At 42.7% G+C, this 21,306-nt stretch overlaps 1 protein-coding gene across 1 annotated transcript in view; it reads left to right on the forward strand.

Moving 5' to 3' along the window:
* The first annotated feature begins 17,934 nt into the window (after positions 1 to 17,934).
* The window catches only part of LOC140479500 (fatty-acid amide hydrolase 1-like), a 75,869-nt gene continuing 72,497 nt past the window's right edge, over positions 17,935 to 21,306 (forward strand). Inside the window, exons 1-2 of the mRNA XM_072573332.1 lie at positions 17,935 to 18,025; positions 18,946 to 19,191. Of these exons, the coding sequence (XP_072429433.1) occupies positions 17,935 to 18,025; positions 18,946 to 19,191 (337 nt within the window). The remainder of the gene's footprint in view (positions 18,026 to 18,945; positions 19,192 to 21,306) is intronic.

The following is a 21,306-nucleotide window of genomic DNA, read 5'->3' on the forward strand; positions in this document are numbered from 1 at the left end:
ATTTTCATCCATATGTTTATCCAACAGCCATTTAAATGAACTTAAAGTTGGCGAGTCTATTACTGATGCAGGCCGTGCGTTCCACGCCCCTACTACTTTCTGAGTAAAGAAACTACCTCTGATATCTGTCCTATATCTATCACCCCTCAGTTTAAAGTTGTGTCCCCTTGTACTAACCATCACCATCCAAGGAAAAAGGCTCTCACTGTCCACCCTATCTAACCCTCTGATTATCTTATATGTCTCAATTAAGTCACCTCTCACACGTTTCTCTAACGAAAACAGTCTCAAGTCCCTCAGCCTTTCCTCATAAGATTTTTCCCTCCATTCCAGGCAACATCCAAATAAATCTCCTCTGAACCCTTTCCGAAGCTTCCACATTCTTCCTATAATGAGGTAACCAGAACTGTATGCAGTAGTCCAAGTGCAGTTTTGTACAACTGCAGCATGACCTCCTGGTTCTAAAACTCAATCCCTCTACTAATAAAAGCTAACACACTGTATGCCGCCTTAACAACCCAATCAAACTGGGTGGCAACTTGCAGGGATCTATGTATATGGACACCGAGATCTTTCTGTTCATCGACACTGCAAAGAATTTTACCATTAGTCCAGTACTCTTTATTCCTGTTGCTTCTTCCAAAAGGTTTGACTTGCACTTTTCATGCTAGATGCAAGAATGAGTCATAGAATCCCGGTAGTTTTGAAATTCGGCCCATCGAACTTTTACTGACCCTCCAAGGAGCATTACACCCATGCCATCCCTGTAACCTTACATTTATGAAAACTAACCCACATAGCCTACACACTATGGGGCACTTCAACATGGCCAATCTACCTAACCTGTGCATCTTTGGATTGTGGGAGGAAACTGGAACACCTAGTAGAAACCCATGCAGACATAAGAATGTGCAAACTCCACACAGTCGCCCAAAACTGGAATTGAGCCCAGGTGCCTGGCGCTGTGAGGCAGCAGTGCTAACCTCTGAGCGATCATGCTGCCCCAACTTCCCACTTCCCATCCCAAACTTCAAAAGCAGCAGCAATTTATATCACAAGAAAGGTATGGCTGATTGTTGGCAAATTGGCTCTAGTTGAGGCATTGCCATAGTGATTTCACTGAGGAATTATTGGCTGCACTCTTTTTCATGCAAAAAAGACACAAAGTCATTAAGCCTAGTTTTGAGGGCTGAAGAGCTTTAAGTTATGTAAGGAATTTCTTGCATGCAGCACCAGATGACACCATCTCTGCCCAAATAGATGGTGCTGTGCAGGGATCCCCAGTAGCCCCAGGCATTGCCTTTTTAAACTATTAAAGTGTGGGTAGCACCAGTTCTCTAATTCTTACACTGTGGCAATGGCTCAACCAATCAGAGTTAATTTGCCAAATAATCAACATCCTTTACATAATACATTACATTGTAGAAGAAATGTATTACACCCTTTGAACTTAGGCATTCTTGCCTCTGTCCTGATGAGTACAAGATAAAAAGTTTAATTAACAAGACTTTTTTTCATATGTACTCAACATATGAGTTATTTAGGTATGAGTTATAGGATGTAACTTAATTTGGATTTAAATAACATCATAAACTTGAACCAGTGGTGGGGAGGGAATTCTAAAAGTCTAAATAAGATCACTTTGGGCCGTCTCAATTCAGCTTGTGTGGATACATAAATCATGGAAAGTGTGCACCATTAGATCCATTGAGTTTGTTCCACTACTCAGTGAGATTGTGTTTCGTCTTCTACCATCAACTTACTGCCTTATAATGATAATTCTCAGTTCCCTGAGAATGCAAAAGTAATTTTTGTCTTGCATATTCTCAAAGAGAAGTCCAAAGATTCATAACCCACTTGTTGCACAATGAAATTTGTGTTCTCTTTATTGTAAATGGATAATGTCTTATCTCAGCAAATACCTTCTCCTCCCATTCTCTTCAGACTGCAGTACTGCTATGTTCAGGTGATCCAGCCTGGGCTCATAAGGAGGCTGCACTTTACTAAAGAGGTTGTCAAAGAAATCTTTGGCCTCATGAAGTGAAGGCTGAAATATCACATGATCCCATGCATTTAATGTGGTTGTCAAGGCCACAGTGGCATTAATTTTTCTTGCCAGAGACCTTCAGGCTACTTCAGCTGATATAACTCATATACCCTAATTCTCTGTGCACATAGGACATATGACTTTCCACTTTCTGTTTCCAGATTGTGCCAGAGGTAGATGGTTGTAGTTTTACCTTGTGTATTTAATAGGCTGGTGACCTTCCCTGTGATCCAAGTCGCCTTTGACTATAAACCTGCCTATGTAAAGCCCTCACTTACACTTTGCGGTTGTTCAAGAATGAGTCAAAAAATGTGGTGCTGGAAAAGATAGCCGGTCAGGCAGCATCCAACGAGCAGAAGAGTCGACATTTTGAGCATAAGCTCCTCGTCAGCAAACCTCACTTTTTCCTGGTTGCTCAAGAATGGGCAAAAATTTAACTCCCTCATTGGGCAACATGTCTCCAACACTGACAGCACATTGTACTTGTTATCCAGAAACCTGCAGTATATGTCTACAATCTGAGACCTAAGACAATGCAGATTTCTGACTCCAGATGACAATGGAAAACTCTGCTATGACTGCACTGATAAATCCCAGGCACTAACTGAACATTCATGCAATGAGAGCACCTCTGCCAACAGGTGTAACACTGAACAGCATTGGATGCTGAAACAGATTTTGATGCTGTGCAATACTCAGTTGCGAAGGTGCCCAGATCTATGTAGATTTGCTGTTTGCTGCACAATCTGAAAATTGATCAGAGCACTCACAGCCACCAGAAACTATTCATCTGCCATAAGGCCAAACATGGGGTTGTTTGTTGATGATTGCAGTGTTCAGTTCCATTTGTAATTCTTCAGAGAATAAAGCTTTTCATGCCTGCAGGTAGTAAGGTCTTGACACCATTCAAACTTGAACTAATAACTATCGAGTAACATTTGTACCAGACAAGTGCCATGGAATGATCATCAACAAGAGTGAATATAAACTATCTCCCCTTGATTTTTAATGTCATTACCATTGATGAATTCCATAGAATCCCTACAATGTGAAAGCAGGCTTTTCAGTCCACCATGTCCACACTGATCCTCTGAAGGGCATCTCACCCAGACTTACTCTATCCCTGAAACTTTGCATTTCCGATGGCCAATCCACCTAACATGCACATCTTTAGGCTATGGACAGGAGCTGGAGCACTCGAAGGAAACTGGAGTTGCAGGTAGATAGGATAATGAAGGCGGCATTTGGTATGCTTTCCTTTATTGGTTAGAGTATTGAGTACAGGAGTTGTGAGGTCATGTTGCGGCTGTACTGGACATTGGTTAGGCCACTGTTGGAATATTATATGCAATTCTGGTCTTCCTATTGGAAAGATGTTGTGAAACTTGAAAGGGTTCAGAAAAGATTTACAAGGATGTTGCCAGGGTTGGAGGATTTGAGCTATAGGGAGAGGCTGAACAGGCTGGGGCTGTTTTCCCTGGAGCGTTGGAGGCTGAGGGGTGACCTTATAGAGGTTTACAAAATTATGAGGGGCATGGATAGGGCAAATAGGCAAAGTCTTTTCTCTGGGGTCGGGGAGTCCAGAACTAGAGGGCATAGGTTTAGGGTGAGAGGGGAAAGATATAAAAGAGACCTAAGGGGCAACTTTTTCACGCAGAGGGTGGTACATGAATGGAATGAGCTGCCAGAGGAAGTGGTGGAGGCTGGTACAATTGCAACATTTAAAAAGCAATTGGGTGGGTATATGAATAGGAAGGGTTTGGAGAGATATGGGCTGGGTGCAGGCAGGTGGGACTAGATTGGGTTGGGATATCTGGTCAGCATGGACGGGTTGAACTGAAGGGTCTGTTTCCATGGCACTTTTAAAAGGGAGAGGGACAGACAATAGGCAGCACATAACCAGGTGAGTGCAGGAGAAAGAGAGAGAAAGAAACCCACACTGCTAAGTGACACAGCAGTGATCCTGCACAGTTACTGCCTTTGCTGTTGAATTCACGTATCGCTGGACATCAGAGTGCAAGTAGGAAAATTAGCAAACTGAAATTCACAACTGATCTTGGAGGAACCTGTTTGGGAGGGGCCACAGCACTTAGACAGATAAGTGAATAATTTTAAGTATAGCCTTGCTGTAAACCTACAATAGTGAGTAGAGTGGGTTCTTTCTTGATTATTTGTTTTATTGAGATATATCTCTTGATAGAATTTAAAATGTGAGCCATAAGTATTAAGTTAGCCTAGAGCAGTGTTTTGTAGAGAATTAAGATGGTGCTATTTTCTGAATCTGTAGATCGGAAGAAGCAAAAATGGCCTTTAGCAGAGTGATATTCTCTTCTTGTTGGATGTGGGAGTTTAGGGAGAGTTTACGTATTGAGAAAGCCTACAGCCTGAAAACATGTCTTTAAACATTTAGACTAAAATGTAATGCTGAATTATAGAACACATTTACTGCACAGGCAGGAAGGCTCAGAAAAAGGGGGATCTTAAAGAATGCAAAAGATAGGGACACCAGGGCTTACCAAGTTTTAACAGGATGCTGTAAGACAATTAAGAACATTTGCCTTAGCATCGGTGAATCTGAGTGAACAGGACACCAAGTGATAACGTTCACAGCCGTTCCCTTGTGAAATTAATGACAGTTTTTGAATCTGACTGTGAAATGAAACTCGGTACTATCAAAAACGATGTAATTAACAGTTAGATGCTGCCAATTATAACAGATTCTTATTAACCCTTGCAAGCTGGGCAGACACAGAGAAAAAGAAACCTTTGCTGTTCCAAAGCCCCTGACTTGAGAGTTCAAAAGGACACGAGAGAGAGAGAGAGACACCATTTTGGTGCTGAGGCTGTTGAATCCAGTGGAAAATCAACTCTTAGTGCTTATCTGCTTTGTATTGAATTTAATTGCATTTTGGGACTTTATGATGATATTGAGTAGCCATTATTAAATACAAAGTCTGTGAAGTAATATTGATGAAGCCCTAACTTACTTGCTGTTCTTGCAGACCACTCTACAGACATTACAGACTGCACCACTGTCAATTCTAACTAATCAGATCTTATGTTTTATTTGAATTTGAATCACAAACTTGAAAAGAAGGCATGTTTAATTCGAAACTAATGAATCATTTTAAATACAACCTTGCAGTAACATTTCAGCCTCAGATACAGTGCTAAAGATAAAAAGCAGGAATCTGCTCCCAGCTTAAAATTATTCTAAACCTAACATTGAAGAGATTCTGACACAATCAGTCAGGAAGCCATTTTATGGTCAAAAGTTTGCCCTCCTTGCTAAGAAGCCATTTCGTAAAACAATAATATTAGACATGCGAGCTGTGCAAGGTTACCTTGTGACATCTCCCACTTAATTTAGACTGGTACTTCTTTATAGGAACTTATCTCACCAGCAGATGCCCAACTTAGTTGGATTTATTTTTCCCACCTGATGGATTGCTCAAGGCCTGTAGTCAAGCGCACACTGATCTGTCAAATAACTTCCTTACAAATTATTGTCTTTCACTGTTATCTGTCTAATTAAGAACATGCAATGTTCTTGTAAACATTTGTATAAAGGAAGCCACTTTGTATCAGGACATTGGAGCAGCCTGCTGGGGCACTTGAAGAGCTGGTATCCTACCCTCCTAGGTTATTAGAACCTAGTTAATTTAGCTTATAGGTGTCAGTGTTATGTTGCAACAGTGATGCCATTAGTGAATAAAGGGGATGACTAAAATTAAACTAATCTGTCTTGTAAGAGGTTTTTATTCCAGACTTCCAAAGAGTACGATCTCCAGGACTAACGAAGAGAGAGGCTTTATAGGTCTGAGTCCACAAGGGATTCCCTGGGCCACCTCAAATCTGTACTTTAAAAGTGTTACTGGGGATTATACCTGCAATAAATGCCGTTGGCTGCAAATCTTATCAGATCGAATGGACCGGTTGGAGCAACAGTTAAAGGCAATGAGGAATTTACAGTCGCAAAGTCGTGTGATGGATGGTAGTTATAGGAAGGGAGAAAAGTCGCAGAGAGAGCAACATAGATGGATTAACTCCAGGAAAGGTAAGAGAGGTGGGCAGGTAGTGCAAGAGTCTTCTGTGGCGATCCCCATTTCAAACAAGTATGCTGTTTTGGAAAATATAGGTCATGGATTCTCAGGGCAATGTAGCATTAACAGCCAATTTTCTGGTATCGAGACTGGCTCTAATGCAATGTTGGGTATGTCGGGTTCCAAGAGGTTGATTGTGTTCAAGGACTGTCTAGTCCGAGGCACAGACAGATGTTTCTGTAGCCAGCAGCGAAAAATTAGAATGGTGTGTTGCCTCCCTGATGCCAGGATCAAGGATGTCTCGGAGAGGATGCAAACTGTTCTCAAGGGAGAGATGGCCCAGCAGGAGGTCATTGTACACATTGGTACCAATGACATAGGAAGGGAAAAGGATGAGATTCCGATGGGAGAATATGGAGAATTCAGCAGGAATTTAAAACGGAGGTCCTTGAGCGTAGTAATATTGGATTGCTCTCGGTGCTACATGCTAGTGAGGGTAGGAATATGAGGAAAGAGCAGATGAATGCATGGCTGAGGAGCTGGTGTATGGGAGAAGGATTCATATTTTTGGATCATTAGAATCTCTTCTGGGGTAGGAGTGACGTGTACCAGAAAGATGGATTGCGCCTGAATTGGAAGGGGACTAACATAATGGCAGGGAGATTTGCAAGAGCTGCTCGAGAGGATTTAAGCTGGTAAGATGGGGTAGGGGAGTGGGGGGAACCCAGGAAGGTAGTGAGGAAAGAAATCAATCTGAGACTGGTACAGTTGAGAAAAGAAGCGAGTCAAGCAGTCAGGGCAAGCAGGGACAAAGCAGAGAACAAGGCTGGACTGATAAATTAAACTGCATTTACAGTGTATTTCAATACAAGAGGCCTAGCAGGGTAGGTAGATGAGCTCAGGGCATGGTTAGGAACATGGCACTATCATAGCAATTACAGAAACCTAGCTCGGGGAGGAACAAGAATGGCAGCTTAATGTTCCAGGATACAAATGCTACAGGAAGGACAGAAAGGGAGGCAAGAGAGAAGGGGGAGTGGCATTTTTGATAAGGGGTAGCATGACAGCTGCTGAGGGAGGTTATTCCCGGAAATACATCCAGGGAAGTTATTTGGGTGGAACTGAGAAATAAGAAAGGGATGATCACCTTATTGGGATTGTATTATAGACCCCCCAATAGTCAAAGGGAGATTGAGAAACAAACTTGTAAGGAGATCTTAGGTATCTGTAAGAATAATAGGATGATTATGGTAGGGGATTTTAACTTTCCAAACATAGACTGGGACTGCCATAGTGTTAAGGGTTTAGATGGAAAGGAATTTAAGTGTGTACAAGAAGGTTTTCTGATTCAGTATGTGGATGTACCTACTAGAGAAGGTGCAAAACTTGACCTACTCTTGGGAAATAAGGCAGGGCAGGTGACTGAGATGTCAGTGGGGGAGCACAATGGGGCCAGTGATCATAGTTCTGTTAGTTTTAAAATAGTGATGGAAAAGGATAGACCAGATCTAGAAGTTGAAGTTCTAAATTGGAAGAAGGCTAATTTTGACATTATTAGGCCAGACCTTTCAAAAGCTGATTGGGGGCAGATGTTTGCAGTTAAGGGGATGGCTGGAAAATGGGAAGCCTTCAGAACTGAGATAACGAGAGTCCAGAGAAACATATTTCTACTAGGGTGAAAGGAAAGGCTGGTAGTTGTAGGGAATGCTGGATGACTAAATAAATTAAGGGTTTGGTTATAAAACAGAAGGAAGTATAGGTCAGATGTAGACAGACTAGTTTGAGTGAATCCTCAGAGTATGAAAGTAGTAAGAGCATACTTAAGAGGAAAATCAGGAGTGCAAAAAGAGTAACATGAGATAGCTTTGGCAAATAGGGTTAAGGAGAATCCAAAGGGTTTTTAAAGATATGTAAAGGAAAAAAGGGTAATGAGGGAGTGAGTAGGGCCCCTAAAAGATCAACAAGGCACTCTTTGTGTGGAGCCATAGGAGATGGGGGAGATACTAAGTGAGTATTTTGCATCAATATTTACTGTGGAGAAGGGCATGGAAGATATAGAATATAGGGAAATATAGATGGTGACATCTTAAAAAAATGTCCATACTACAGAGGAGAAAGTGCTGGATGTCTTGAAACACATAAAAGTGGATAAATCCCCAGGACCTGATCTGGTTTACCCTGGAACTCTGGAACTCTACAGGAAGCTAGAGAAGTGATTGCTGGGCCTGTTGCTGAGATATTTGTTTCATCGATAGTCACAGGTGAGGTGCCGGAAAACTGGAGGTTGGCTAACGTGGTGCCACTGTTTAAGAAGGGTGGTAAGGACAAGCCAGGGAACTATAGATCTGTGAGCCTGATGTCGGCGGTGGGCAAGTTGTTGGAGGGAATCCTGAGGAACAGGATGTACATGTATTTGGAAAGGCACGGACTGATTAGGGATAGTCAACATGGCTTTGTGCATAAGACCATAAGACATAGGAGTGGAAGTAAGGCCATTCGGCCCATTGAGTCCACTCCGCCATTCAATCATGGCTGATGCGCATTTCAGCTCCACTTACCAGCGTTCTCCCCGTAGCCCTTAATTCCTCTAGACAACAAGAATCTATCAATCTCGGCCTTGAAGACATTTAGCGTCCCGGCTTCCACTGCACTCCGTGGCAATGAATTCCACAGGCCCACCACTATCTGGCTGAAGAAATGTCTCCACATTTCTGTTCTGAAATGACCCCCTCTAATTCTAAGGCTGTGTCCACGGGTCCTAGTCTCCTCATCTAACGGAAACAATTTCCTAGCATCCACCTTTTCCAAGCCATGTATTATTTTGTACGTCTCTATTAAGTCTCCCCTTAATCTTCTAAACTCCAACGAATACAATCCCAGTATCCTCAGCCGTTCCTCATATGCTAGACCTGTCATTCCAGGGATCATCCGTGTGAATCTCCGCTGGACACGTTCCAGTGCCAGTATGTCCTTCCTGAGGTTTGGGGACCAAAACTGGACACAGTACTCCAAATGGGGCCTAACCAGAGCTTTATAAAGTCTTAGTAGTACATCTCTGCTTTTATATTCTGAAAAAGAACCTTTTATCCCAACTCTCTGCCTTCTGTTAGACAGCCAATCCTCAATCCATCTCAGCAGCTCACCTCGAAAACCATGGGCCCTCACCTTGCTCAGCAGCCTCCCGTGTGGCACCTTATCAAAGGCCTTTTGAATGTCTAGATGGACCACATCCACTGGATTTCCCTGGTCTAACCTACTTGTTACCTCTTCAAAAAATTCCAACAGGTTTGTCAGGCATGACCTCCCTTTACTAAATCCATGTTGACTTGTTCTAATCAGACTCTGCTCTTCCAAGAATTTAGAAACCTCATCCTTAATGATGGATTCTAGAATTTTACCAACAACCGAGGTTAAGCTGATTGGCCTATAATTTTCCATCTTTTGCCTTGATCCTTTCTTGAACAAGGGGGTTACAACAGCCATCTTCCAATCATCCGGGACCTTTCCTGACTCCAGTGACTCTTGAAAGATCTCAACCAATGCCTCTGCTATTTCCTCAGCCACCTCTCTTAGAACTCTAGGGTGTATCCCATCGGGGCCAGGAGATTTATCAATTTTAAGACTTTTTAACTTTTCTAGCACTATCTCTTTCGTAATGGCAACCATACTCAACTCAGCCCCGTGACACCCTTTAATTTTTGGGATATTACACATGTCTTCCACTGTGAAAACTGACGCAAAGTACTTGTTAAGTTCTCCTGCTATTTCCTTACCTCCCATCACTAGGCTTCCTGCATCAATTTGAAGTGGCCCAATGTCTACTTTTGCCTGTCGTTTGTTTCTTATGTACTGAAAAAAACTTTTACTATTATTTCTAATATTACTGGCTAGCCTACCTTCATATTTGATCCTCTCATTTCTTATTACACTCTTTGTTATCCTCTGTTTGCTTTTGTATCCTTCCCAATCTTCTGATTTCCCACTGTTCTTAGCCACTTTATAGGATCTCTCTTTTTCTTTAATACATTTCCTGACTTCCTTTGTCAGCCAAGGTTGTCTAATCCCTCCCCGGTTAATCTTTCTTTTCTTGGGAATGAACCTCTGTACAGTGTCCTCAATTATACCTACAAACTCCTGCCATTTTTGCTCTACTGTCTTCCCAGTTAGCCTCTGCTTTTATTTTAGTCAGTTCTATTTTAGTCAGTTCCTCTCTCATGCCCTCATAATTACCTTTATTCAACTGTAACACCATTACATCCGATTTTGCCTTGTCCCTTTCAAACTCCAGACTGAACTCTACCATATTATGGTCGCTACTTCCTAAGGGTTCCCTTACTTTAAGATCTTTTATAGAGTCTGGTTCATTGCAAAGCACTAGGTCCAGAATAGCCTGCTCTCTTGTGGGCTCCATGACAAGCTGTTCCAAAAAGCCATCCTGTAAGCATTCCATGAATTCCCTTTCTTTAGATCCACTAGCAACATTATTTACCCAGTCCACCTGCATATTGAAGTCTCCCATGATCAATGTAACCTTGCCTTTCTGACATGCCTTCTCTATTTCCCGGTACATGTTGCGTCCCTGGTCCTGACCACTGTTAGGAGGTCTGTACACAACTCCAATTATGGTTTTTTTGCCTTTGTGGTTCCTCAATTCCACCCACACAGACTCCACATCATCCGACGCTATGTCATTCAATACCATAGATTTAATTTTGTTCTTAACTAACAAGGCAACCCCACCCCCTCTGCCCACCTCTCTGTCTTTTCGATAAGTTGAAAAACCATGGAGGTTTAACTGCCAGTCCTGACCCCACTGTAACCAAGTCTCTGTGATGCCTACTACATCATAATCATTCACTATTATCTGTGCCATTAGTTCATCGGCTTTGTTATGAATGCTACGAGCATTCAGGTAAAGTGCCTTAATGCTAAATTCCTTATCATTAGAGATGTTGGAAGTCATATGTCCTAAGTTATACTTGCTTTTTTCTGCATTCTCAGTCTGCCTCAATTTTAAATCCGCCTGGAAACATGCTATCCTGCTGCTTATCTTTCCATTTACCTCCATACTCCCTGTCGCTTTCACTTTCCCTTCCCCCCAACTCAGAAGTTTAAAGTCCTACTGACCACCCTATTTATCCTCTTCGCTAGAACATTGGTACCTGATCGGTTCAGGTGGAGACCATCCCAACGGTACAGATCCCCCCTGTTCCAAAACTGATGCCAATGCCCCATGAAGTGGAATCCCTCTTTCCCACACCAATCCCTTAGCCACGTGTTTACTTGCCTAATTTTCTTGTCCCTATGCCAATTGGCACGTGGCTCGGGCAGTAATCCGGAGATTATGACCCTTGAGGACCTGTGCTTCAATTTCCTGCCTAGTGCTTCGTAATGCCCAAACAGGTCCTCCACCCTAGTCTTGCCTATGTTGTTGGTACCAACGTGGACCACAACAACTGGATCCTCCCCCTCCCGCTCCAATATCCTTTCAAGCCGGTCAGAGATGTCTCGCACCCTGGCACCGGGCAGGCAACACACCATGCGAGACTCCCGATCCGGCTTGCAAAGGATACTATCTGTCCCCCTAATTATAGAATCCCCTATAACCACTACTTGTCTATTAGCTCCCCCCTCTTGAATGGCCTTCTGCACCATGGTGCCTTGGTCAGTTGGCTCATCCTGTCCAGAGCCCTTTTCCTCATCCGAACAGGGAGCAAGAATTTCGTACCTGTTGGACAAGGTCAAGGGCTGAGGCTCCTCTACTCCTGAACTCTGGTTCCCCCTACCTGCCTCACTTACAGTCACACTCTTTTGTGCCTGATCACTAGCTGAGTGTGAATTAATTAATCTCCCAGGTGTGACTGCCTCCTGAAACAAAGCATCCAGGTAACTCTCCCCCTCCCGGATGTGCCGCAGTGTTTGAAGCTCAGATTCCAGATCATCAACTCTGATTCGGAGTTCTTCCAGCAACCAACACTTGCTGCAGATGTGGTCACTGCTGTTCACAATGGGATCAGCCAGCTCCCACATCATACAGCAACAGCACATCACCTGCCCAGCCATGGAGAATTGTGTCTCATGAACTTGATTTCTTTTTAAATATACTTTTGTTGAAAAATAGATTTTTAGTATTACAACAAATACAAAACAATACAATTCAAAACAATACAAAGAAAAAACACAAAAAATTTTAAAACCCAAACCGCCATCATATACAAATGTATACGTCTGTATAGAAAAAAATGTATATAAACAAAACTCCAACTAACTACTTAACTAACTAAATAATAACCAACAACAAACTAATAAATAATGATAACCAGCTCAGCCAAACAAAACACGCACTCTAGAATATCGAGAGCATTAATTTTCACAGATTCATACATTCGCAGTTCCCTCTCTCTGGATATTGGACTTGTAAAGCACAATTGTTACAGCTATATAAAAGCCCTTATTAGTGTGGCAGACAAATCTGTGTCCAGGTATTCCAAAAAGGGGCGCCATTGTCTTGTAGAAATTCTCAGTCCTGCGGTGTACCATACTTGTAACAAAATCCAAGTGGATATGCTCCATAACAATCTTCTGCCAAACCGACAGGCCTGGGAATGGGGGAGGGGTGGGGGGCGGCGGATGTTGGGGGGGTGTTTGGATACCCAACCTAACAAGATATTCAGAAAGTGAGGATGTTGAAATGTTTTAACTTATGCTCATCTGCAGGGCACACACTGGGCAGGACAAGAAGAGAGATCGGGTCCTTCTCCACCCTTACACCCAAAACTGCCTCCATTGCATCTGCCACAGTGCTCCAGTACATTTGAAGCCTACCATGGGACCAGAGATAATGTGTAAGGGTGCCTGTACCGACTTGCATTTGGGACATGTTGAAGTTTAAATTTTGACAAATGATCTAAAGCCAAGTGGACCCAGTGAAGAATCTTCAAATGTAAAGCATGGGTTCTATTGATAATTGATATCTTTCTTGCATTTTCCAAATATCTTGCCATGCCTCTGAGGAGACCTCAATGTCCAGCTCTCTCTCCCACACTCTGCGGGGGCAATCAAACTCGTCTGAGGGGGTACCCTCCAACTGATGATATAAAGTGCTGACAGAAAGTGTACTCTTAGCACTAAGCACCCTCCTCTCTATGTCGCATTTATAAGGATCAGTCAAAAGTGTAGTCTTTTTTTGAATAAGATCCCTAACTTGAAAAAAAAACAAAAGAAGTCCCTGTTAGATAGCTCGTAATTCTATGCTAACTGATCAAAGGACATCATCTCCCTGAAATAAATCACCCATGCAAGACACACCCCTAGCTTCTCAATGTTTGAATCCTGAGTCCATCATCTCTGGTTGAAAGCCCGGCATACCCACTATAGGTGTAAGAGAAGATGTTTTGTCAATACGCCTTCCCTTTGCCGAATTTCCCTCCATGCCTTAACAGTATTGATAACTATTGTGATTTGGCGATATTCCGTAACTCTCCTCATTTTGCCCAAAAACAGCAAGCTAGTAAGGGAGGCTTCGATATCTAACCATATTGAAAGTGAGTCCCCACAAGCCTAATCACTCACATAAGATAAAAGCGAGCTTTTAATGTCTGGGAGATCCACTCCACCCAGTCTGTGAGGCAATTGCAGTTTAGCTAATTTAATAAGGAACCATTTACAATGCCAAATAACAGAGCTGAACCAGCCGTTCAGTCTCCTGAACATTTACTTATCAAAAATCGTGGGAGCATTCGTATAGGGTACAACAAACAGGGGAGAATATTCATCTTAATAAGCAGTACCCGACCAACCATAAGACCGGAAGTGCCTCCCATCTTTGAATGTCTAGTTTAATTTTGTTGAATAATTAAACAAAATTAGCTTTGAACAACCGATCAAGAACTGGAGTGTTGAATATGCCCAAATACGTAAACCTCTCTGTGACACAAATGATGAAGTCTTATGTAATTTTGTCCCCACTTCTGGAGCCTATGTATTGGGATCCCTACGAATGGCCTCCGCCAACAGTTCAATCACCAACGTAAACAGCAATGGTGAAAAGGGACAGCCCTGTCTGCTGCCCTAAAATTGTTAAAAATGCTTGATCAGACCCCATTGGTGATGACCACAGCGAGAGGTCACTGTAGAGAACCTTTACCCATCTTATAAAGGCTTTGTCTAAGCCAAACCGCTCCAGAGTATAAAAAAGGTACGGCAACTCAACTCAGTCAAATGCCTCCTCTGCATCTAGAGAAATCACCAATCCCTGTTGTTGACATGCTTGAATTATATTAAGCAGCCTCCTAACATTATTGGAGGATCTACGGCCTCTTATGAAGCCTATCTGGTCCTCTTTAACAATAGACAGTAACACAGTTTCCAGCCTTAACACAAGAGTCTTCGAGAGTATTTTAAAGTCCACATTTAAGAGTGAAATGGGCCTATATGAAGCACAGTCCTCCGGGACTTTCCCTTTCTCAAGAATAAGCGAAATATCGGCTTCTCTCAGAGATGGCAGGAGACGATCATGACTGTATGAGACATTCGGGTCTGACAGTATGTTTATAAAGTCCTTATAGAATTTGCTGGGAAGCCCATCAGGGTCAGGTGCCTTTCCACTCTGACGCTGCTTCACAGCCTCCTGCACCTGTTGCTCTTGTTTGGGGTCACACCCAGGAGCTCCAGATCCTTGAAAAAGGACTCCATCTTGTCCCCCCCCCCGTCCCCCTAAACACACACCCCCCTCACAACCCTCAGATTGTTATAACTTAGAGTCAAATATCTGGAATGCCACATTAATCTTTTTGGAATTATATGTTAGGTTCCCAGACCCTTCCCTAATCGATGTAATGGCTTGAGAGGCGCTCCTCTTCCTGGCAAGATATGCTAGGTACTTGCCTGGCTTGTAACCATTACTTTGCAAAAGTAAGTTCTTTCTTTGCTGTCTGTGTGAGCACGGAATTCAATGCCGACCACAGCGCCGTAATCCTCTGGAGCTTGACCAACAAGGGCCAGTCAAGGTAAGTCTTCTTGGTTGCCTTCAACCGTGCTTTGAGGAGATGTTGCTGTTCGCCCTTCTGCTTCTTCCGTCTGGCAGAGTAGGAAATAACTAACCCCCAGCATAGGCTTTGCCAGTTTCCCAAAGGACGGACAGGCTACTAACCAAGCCTGAGTTAATGTCTCGGATACCCGAAATTCCCGAAAGAAGTACTCCACAAACTTATTATCCTTAAGGATAAAGGGATCCATTCTCCAGTGTCTCAGGCCCACTATAACGTCCTTAATCTTAACTAACAGGTACACTGGGACACGATTGAAAATAGTAATATTATGAATCGTACAAGATGCCACCAAGTCCAGGGTTACCGCGGGGGTAAGAAAAAAATCAATCTTGGTGTGACATCTGTGTGGATTGGAAATTAACGCAAAATCCCTGCCTGCAGGGTGGAGACACTTCCAAACATCCACCAACTCTAACTCCACATACAGATCCACTAATTGTTGAATTTATACAGAGGGTATGGATGGGCCTTTGGGCAACCTGTCTACTGTGGGATCCATGAAACAACTAAAATCTCCCCCTATAATTTCGAGAACACATCTATCAGAAATTTGAGGGGATGGGCCGGAGGGCAATAAACATTTAAAACATCATATTCTTCCCCGTTTATCAGTGCTTTGAGAATTACAAACTCCCATGTGTGTCTTTAACACACTCTAGTAACTTAAATGGGAGGTTCCTCCTAACCACTCCCCTACTTCTGGTGTTAAAAGATGAAAAGTAAACCCAATCAAAGCTACTCTGCTGTAGTTTCAAATGCACCCTATCTTCCAAGTATATCTCCTTTAACAAAGCAATTTCCTTTCTAAGATTTGAAAGTACCTTCTTCCTCTTAATTGGTTCCAGGTACACCATTCAATCAAATCATTAGCCATAACCTTCTGCAGTAATATTTAGATTCCAGAGAGGAGGAACTGGAATTACAAATTGCCAAGCCTTAGTGCCACAAGATCCATCAAACATAAAAACTACATAAACTAAAACCACAACAATTAACAAACCTACAAAGCTATCAAAGATTATATACAGCAAAAACCAAAAAACAAACCAGTGCCAGTGGCACTGAATAGGGGAATGCACACCATGCCCAAAGGGGGTATCTACACATCCCAAAACCCAACTTCCCATCCCACTGCCCATACAGCAGCCAGGGCATTTAAATACCGGAACCGGGCATAAACTGCCTGTAAGTAGGAATCGGCGCATCCAACCATTTTCCCTCCTCCTAGCTGGAGCTGCACCGCAAACACAAGCAGAAAAGAAAAAAAAACACCATGGAATAGCCATGTGAATAAAGAAATTTTGAAAAAAACAGGTTGGCACCCCATCCATCCTTTGGTACAACTCACCTTAGAAATTGAAAGTCCACATCTCAACTGCCGCCAAACGTAGTTTTGATCAGATTATTACCAACAGAAAAAGGAAAAGAAAGCCCTGACCGGACTTGCTGTTTTCTTTTGAAAGAAAAAGCAAAGACTAACCCAAACAACACGACTATTTGTACATACTAATTGTTCAGGTTCGGTTAATTTGTCCACAAAATCTCTTGCCTTTTCTTCTCTGTCAAAGACATGTATGAATCCATCTAAGGTGAACTGAAGCACTGCTGGATACCTCAGAGAGTACTGGATCCCGAGCGCCCTCAGTCTTCTCTTGACACAGTCATAGGACTTTCTTTTCTGGACCACTGCCACTGAGAAGTCCTGGAAGAACATGATCTTAGAGCCTGCTTTTACTAGGGCCTTCGGATCCTTCCCCTGGATTCTGGAAGCTTCCAGGATTCTCTCCTTATCTCTATAATGATGAAACCGCATCAGGGTAGGACGAGGATCTTGATCCATACCTGACCTCCGCGTCGTGACCCGGTGAGCCCTCTCAAACTTCAAGCCTCTCATTCCAGCCTCCAAGTTAAGGAATTTCAGCAACCAGTCCTCAATAAATTCCGCCGGCCACTCACCTTCCTTACTCTCCTGCAGAGTACTCTCTGAATATTTTTTCCCCTGCCCCTGTTCTAGAGGTCATCAACCTGGTCAAGCAAATTATGGACCTGTGTCTCCAGGGCTTGGACCCTATCCTTGGAGGAATCGGTATCAGCTTCCACACTGCGACTCTGTGTTCTACCTCACGTGTCCTTTTCTCCAGGTCTCCCAGCTTCTGTTCTTGCTTCTGCAGCATGGTAGAGATTGGGGCCAGCTTCTCCTCTATCTGCTTACCCAACATCTCGTGAGATTTTGCGGGCTCTTTCACCAGGGCCTGGTAAGAAATCGTGTCTGAGGATCCTGCAGGCAGGGCCATGGGCCCAGTCTCAGACGCTCCTCTTCCCTTCTTCGGCATCCCTGGTTGGCGAAAACCAAGGTAACAGTTTTTTGGGACTCCATGACCTTTCCAGAGTCCCAGGATATCGCGGTGGTATGGGTAGCGTGAGCTAAATCTTCATCCCATTTGTGCTGTTGTGCAGAGCTCTGCAAAGCGATCTTCCTAGATCGCCACCATCTTGGATCCCCCAATTGAGTTTTTTGAAGAAGTAACAAAGAGGATTGTTGAGGGTGGAGGTGTAGATGTGGTGCTGTTTGATGAGCTGTGGTGAATGTTTGCAGTGCGTCTTGTAGGTAGTCCACGTTACTGAATGTCCGTGGTGGGGAAAATGAATGTTTGTCGATGTAGTGCCGATCAAGTAGGCTGCTTTGTTCCAGATAGTTTCAATCTAGAGTGTTGTTCAGAACTGCACTGATCTAGACAAGTGGAGAGGATTCTATAACACTCTGACTTGTGTCTTGAAGTTTGGGAGTCAGGAGATGAATTACTCGCTGCAGGAATCCCAGCCTGTAACCTGTTCTTGTAGCTTCAATGTGCATATGGATAGTCCAATTCAGTTTCTGATCAATGGTAACCACCAGGATGTTGATCGTGGGGATATCAATGATGTTAATGGCACTGAATATCAAGGGGCAGTGGCGAGATTATTGCTTGTTGAGATATCTACACATAGGCAGTTGTGGTGTGATTGTTAATTGCTTCTTGGCAGCCCAAGCCTAGATACTGTCCAGGTCTTGCTGCATGTGTTTATGGACTACTTCAATATCTGAGGAATCGCAAATGGTGCTGAATATTGTACAGTAATCAACGAATATCCCCACTTCTGCCCTTCTGATGGAAACATAATGTGAAAACTGATGAGGGATGGTGGTAAGACTTTGACTTTATTAAACTTTACAGGTGATGGTCATTGCCTGGCATTTATGACAAATATTTCTTGTCACAAATTCAACTCATTAGTATTGAATGTTATCCACATCTCATTGCAAGTAGACATGGACTACATTATCTTAGAATTACGAATGCAATTGAATGCTCTGCACCTAACATTGAACATCCTTACTTCTGACCTTATGATGGAGGGAAGGTCATTAATGAAGCAGCTGAAGATGATTGAGTCTAGAACAGTATCTTTATGGAACAGTAGGAATGTCTCTACGCATGGACTGAAAGACCTGGGTTGAAGTCTCACCTGCTGCAGAGGTGTGCAATAACGACTCTGAACAGGTTAGTTGGGAAAATAGATAATATAGCAAAGTTATTTTTACAAAAAGTATCCTGAGGAATTCCTGCAGTGATATCATGAGATTAATAAATCTGAATGATAGTGATGAACTCCAACGACAGCAACAATATTTCTTTGTGCTGGTTACAGCGCCAAGCATTTGGGAAATCAAGATGGTGGCAGAGAAGGATGCATCAGCTGGAGCTTGTCTGCTCCACCCATTCTTCTCTTTATTTTCCTCTTGGTGATTTTTCTCCTCTGTTAGCCTTCAACAACTCTCAGCCTCTGGTGACGACTCTCAGCCTCGAGCAACAGCTCCTGACCTCCGGTGATGACTCCCAACCTTTGGTTGAACTCCCTGCCTGGCATTGTGACCTCCTGGCTGACATAGCAGCCTCCCTTGGCAACCTTTCAAAGTGGTCCCCTGGCATTGCACCCTCTCAGTCCGACTTTGGCATCCTTTGCCCAGCATGGTCACCTGGATCACTTTCCCGGTCTTGTGATCCTCAAGGTGAAGGCCACTGCGGATTGGAGGCTAGGTGCCAGTGTGGTATAGGCTGGAAGACCACTGTTCTGGACTTTTATTTCTGCAATGCTGGACATTTTTCTTTTATATTTTCTCAGGTCATCTAATTAAAGGAACTGTAACTACTAGGTACCTTTGTACCTCAGATGGCACTGTAAGTGGCGAAAAGTATTGAGTATCTGTGACAATAAAGCAAATTCAGTTCAATAATTCAATTCAATAGTTTTGCTCCTGATTCCCTTGAGTGCATTCTCTAAGCCATGCTGTTTGCCCAGTCTGGCAGTTATGTCCTTCAGGTCTAAGCAGTTCTGAAGTAGGAGGCTTGAGAATTGGGACTCTGACATTATTAACTGTTTCAGCAGAGTTAAAAATCACGCCACACCACGTTATGGTCCAACAGGTTTAATTGGAAGCACTCGTCTTTGGAGCACTGTTCCTTCATCAGGTGGTTGTGATGACAGCCCATTCTAACACCGGCATCTCCAAATCATATTTCAACAGAAAGTAACCTACTTGCTTTCTTACACTGCAGGCAAGTGGCAATATGAGAGTCATTCACCAACCCCCCCCCCCCCCCCCCCCCCCAACAGCTATTGCACTTGCTGCTATGGACAGATCAACTGTTTCAAAAGCTGTAAGTCTGGAATGTCGGCATTTAAAACATACAGGTTCTAGAATGAAGTGGGAAAGAATTAAAAGAAAGAGAATCTGGCAGTTTAGACAGTTGAAATAATATAACTGTAAAAAGTGAATTTAAGAAGGGAAAAGTCAGAACTAGCAAAAAAAAATTGCTAACTAAGTCTAAATGATAGAGATATGGACAACAATGGTTAGAAAAGATGGAGAGGTAAAAGAGCAACTTCAGGACGCGTAATAGATCAAAAGAGGTGGGACAGCAAGATTCTTGAGAAAATTAAAAATATAAAACTGTCAAGATAGAGGTGAGTTTCTAAACTTAAAAAAAGTAACACATATTTAATACACTAAAATCAGGAATATATAAAAGGGAAGGGAAAGGGATACTTTTGAAAGAAATAGCTAATTGAAAATATCTGCGGACAATTGAAACAGATAGGGAGTATACATCAAATCTCATAGTTGGAACTAATGAACTCAAATTTAATTAGGAGTAAGGAGTAAGGAACAAAACTCAAGTTTGAAAGATAAATGATATATCCCCAAAATATGTCACCCTCATGTTGCAAAAAGAATAAATACAGCAGCCAACTTCACAGATAAGAAATTGCATGGAATAGTCAGTTATTATGGTTTTTGGTGATGTTGGGGGAAGGATCAAGCTTGGTTAGGAGAGTAGAAGAATTTTTATCCGAATTGTGTGATATGGCCATTTCACCCACCCAAAATGTGGAGATCCTTGCTTACTTTCTCATTCAAACATGGTACTTTTGAAATTGTGTTCTCTTAGTGTGGTGTGCAAGTTCAAATATTGATTTGATCAGAAGTACATGAGGAAGGAAAGCAATGGGAAACCTTTGGCCCCTGCAGCTTACCCCTGCCATTCAAGTAGATCATCGCTGATCTGCCTCAGGCACCAATTCCTCTTTTTGTACTAATTCAACATAAATAGCAACTCCTTGATATTTCAAAAATCTATCTACCTCCTTCTCAAGTTCTTTCAGTTGTCTAGTTTCCACAACTTTCTGAGGTAGATAATTCCAGATGTTCACTACCCTCCTGGAGAAGAAATTCTTCTACATCTCAGTTTTAAATTAATGTGTGATTATCCTGTAACTATGCCCCCAGTTTGAAATGTGCCCATTAGTGGCAACATCAGTTCAACATCAACCATGTGAAGCCCTCTCAAGACCTTTTAGGCTTCACCAAGATCATCCCTCATTCTTCCTAACTCTAACAAATAAAAGCTTAATGTGTTTAGCTATTCTTGCTAAGTCAGTCCATTCGTCCTTGGAATCAGCCGAGTGAATCTTTTGTGAGCAGCCTTGAATGCTAACATGCTTTTTTTTGTAAATATTAGGCTCAGAATTCTACTTTGGCCTCACTAATGTCCGGTTGCAACAAGACTTTCGTATATTTAAACTCCAACTCCCAGGCAATAAAGGCCAAAATTCTATTTGCCAT

This window comes from Chiloscyllium punctatum, chromosome 7 (genome assembly GCF_047496795.1).
Source record: "Chiloscyllium punctatum isolate Juve2018m chromosome 7, sChiPun1.3, whole genome shotgun sequence".
Classification (NCBI taxonomy): domain Eukaryota; kingdom Metazoa; phylum Chordata; class Chondrichthyes; order Orectolobiformes; family Hemiscylliidae; genus Chiloscyllium; species Chiloscyllium punctatum.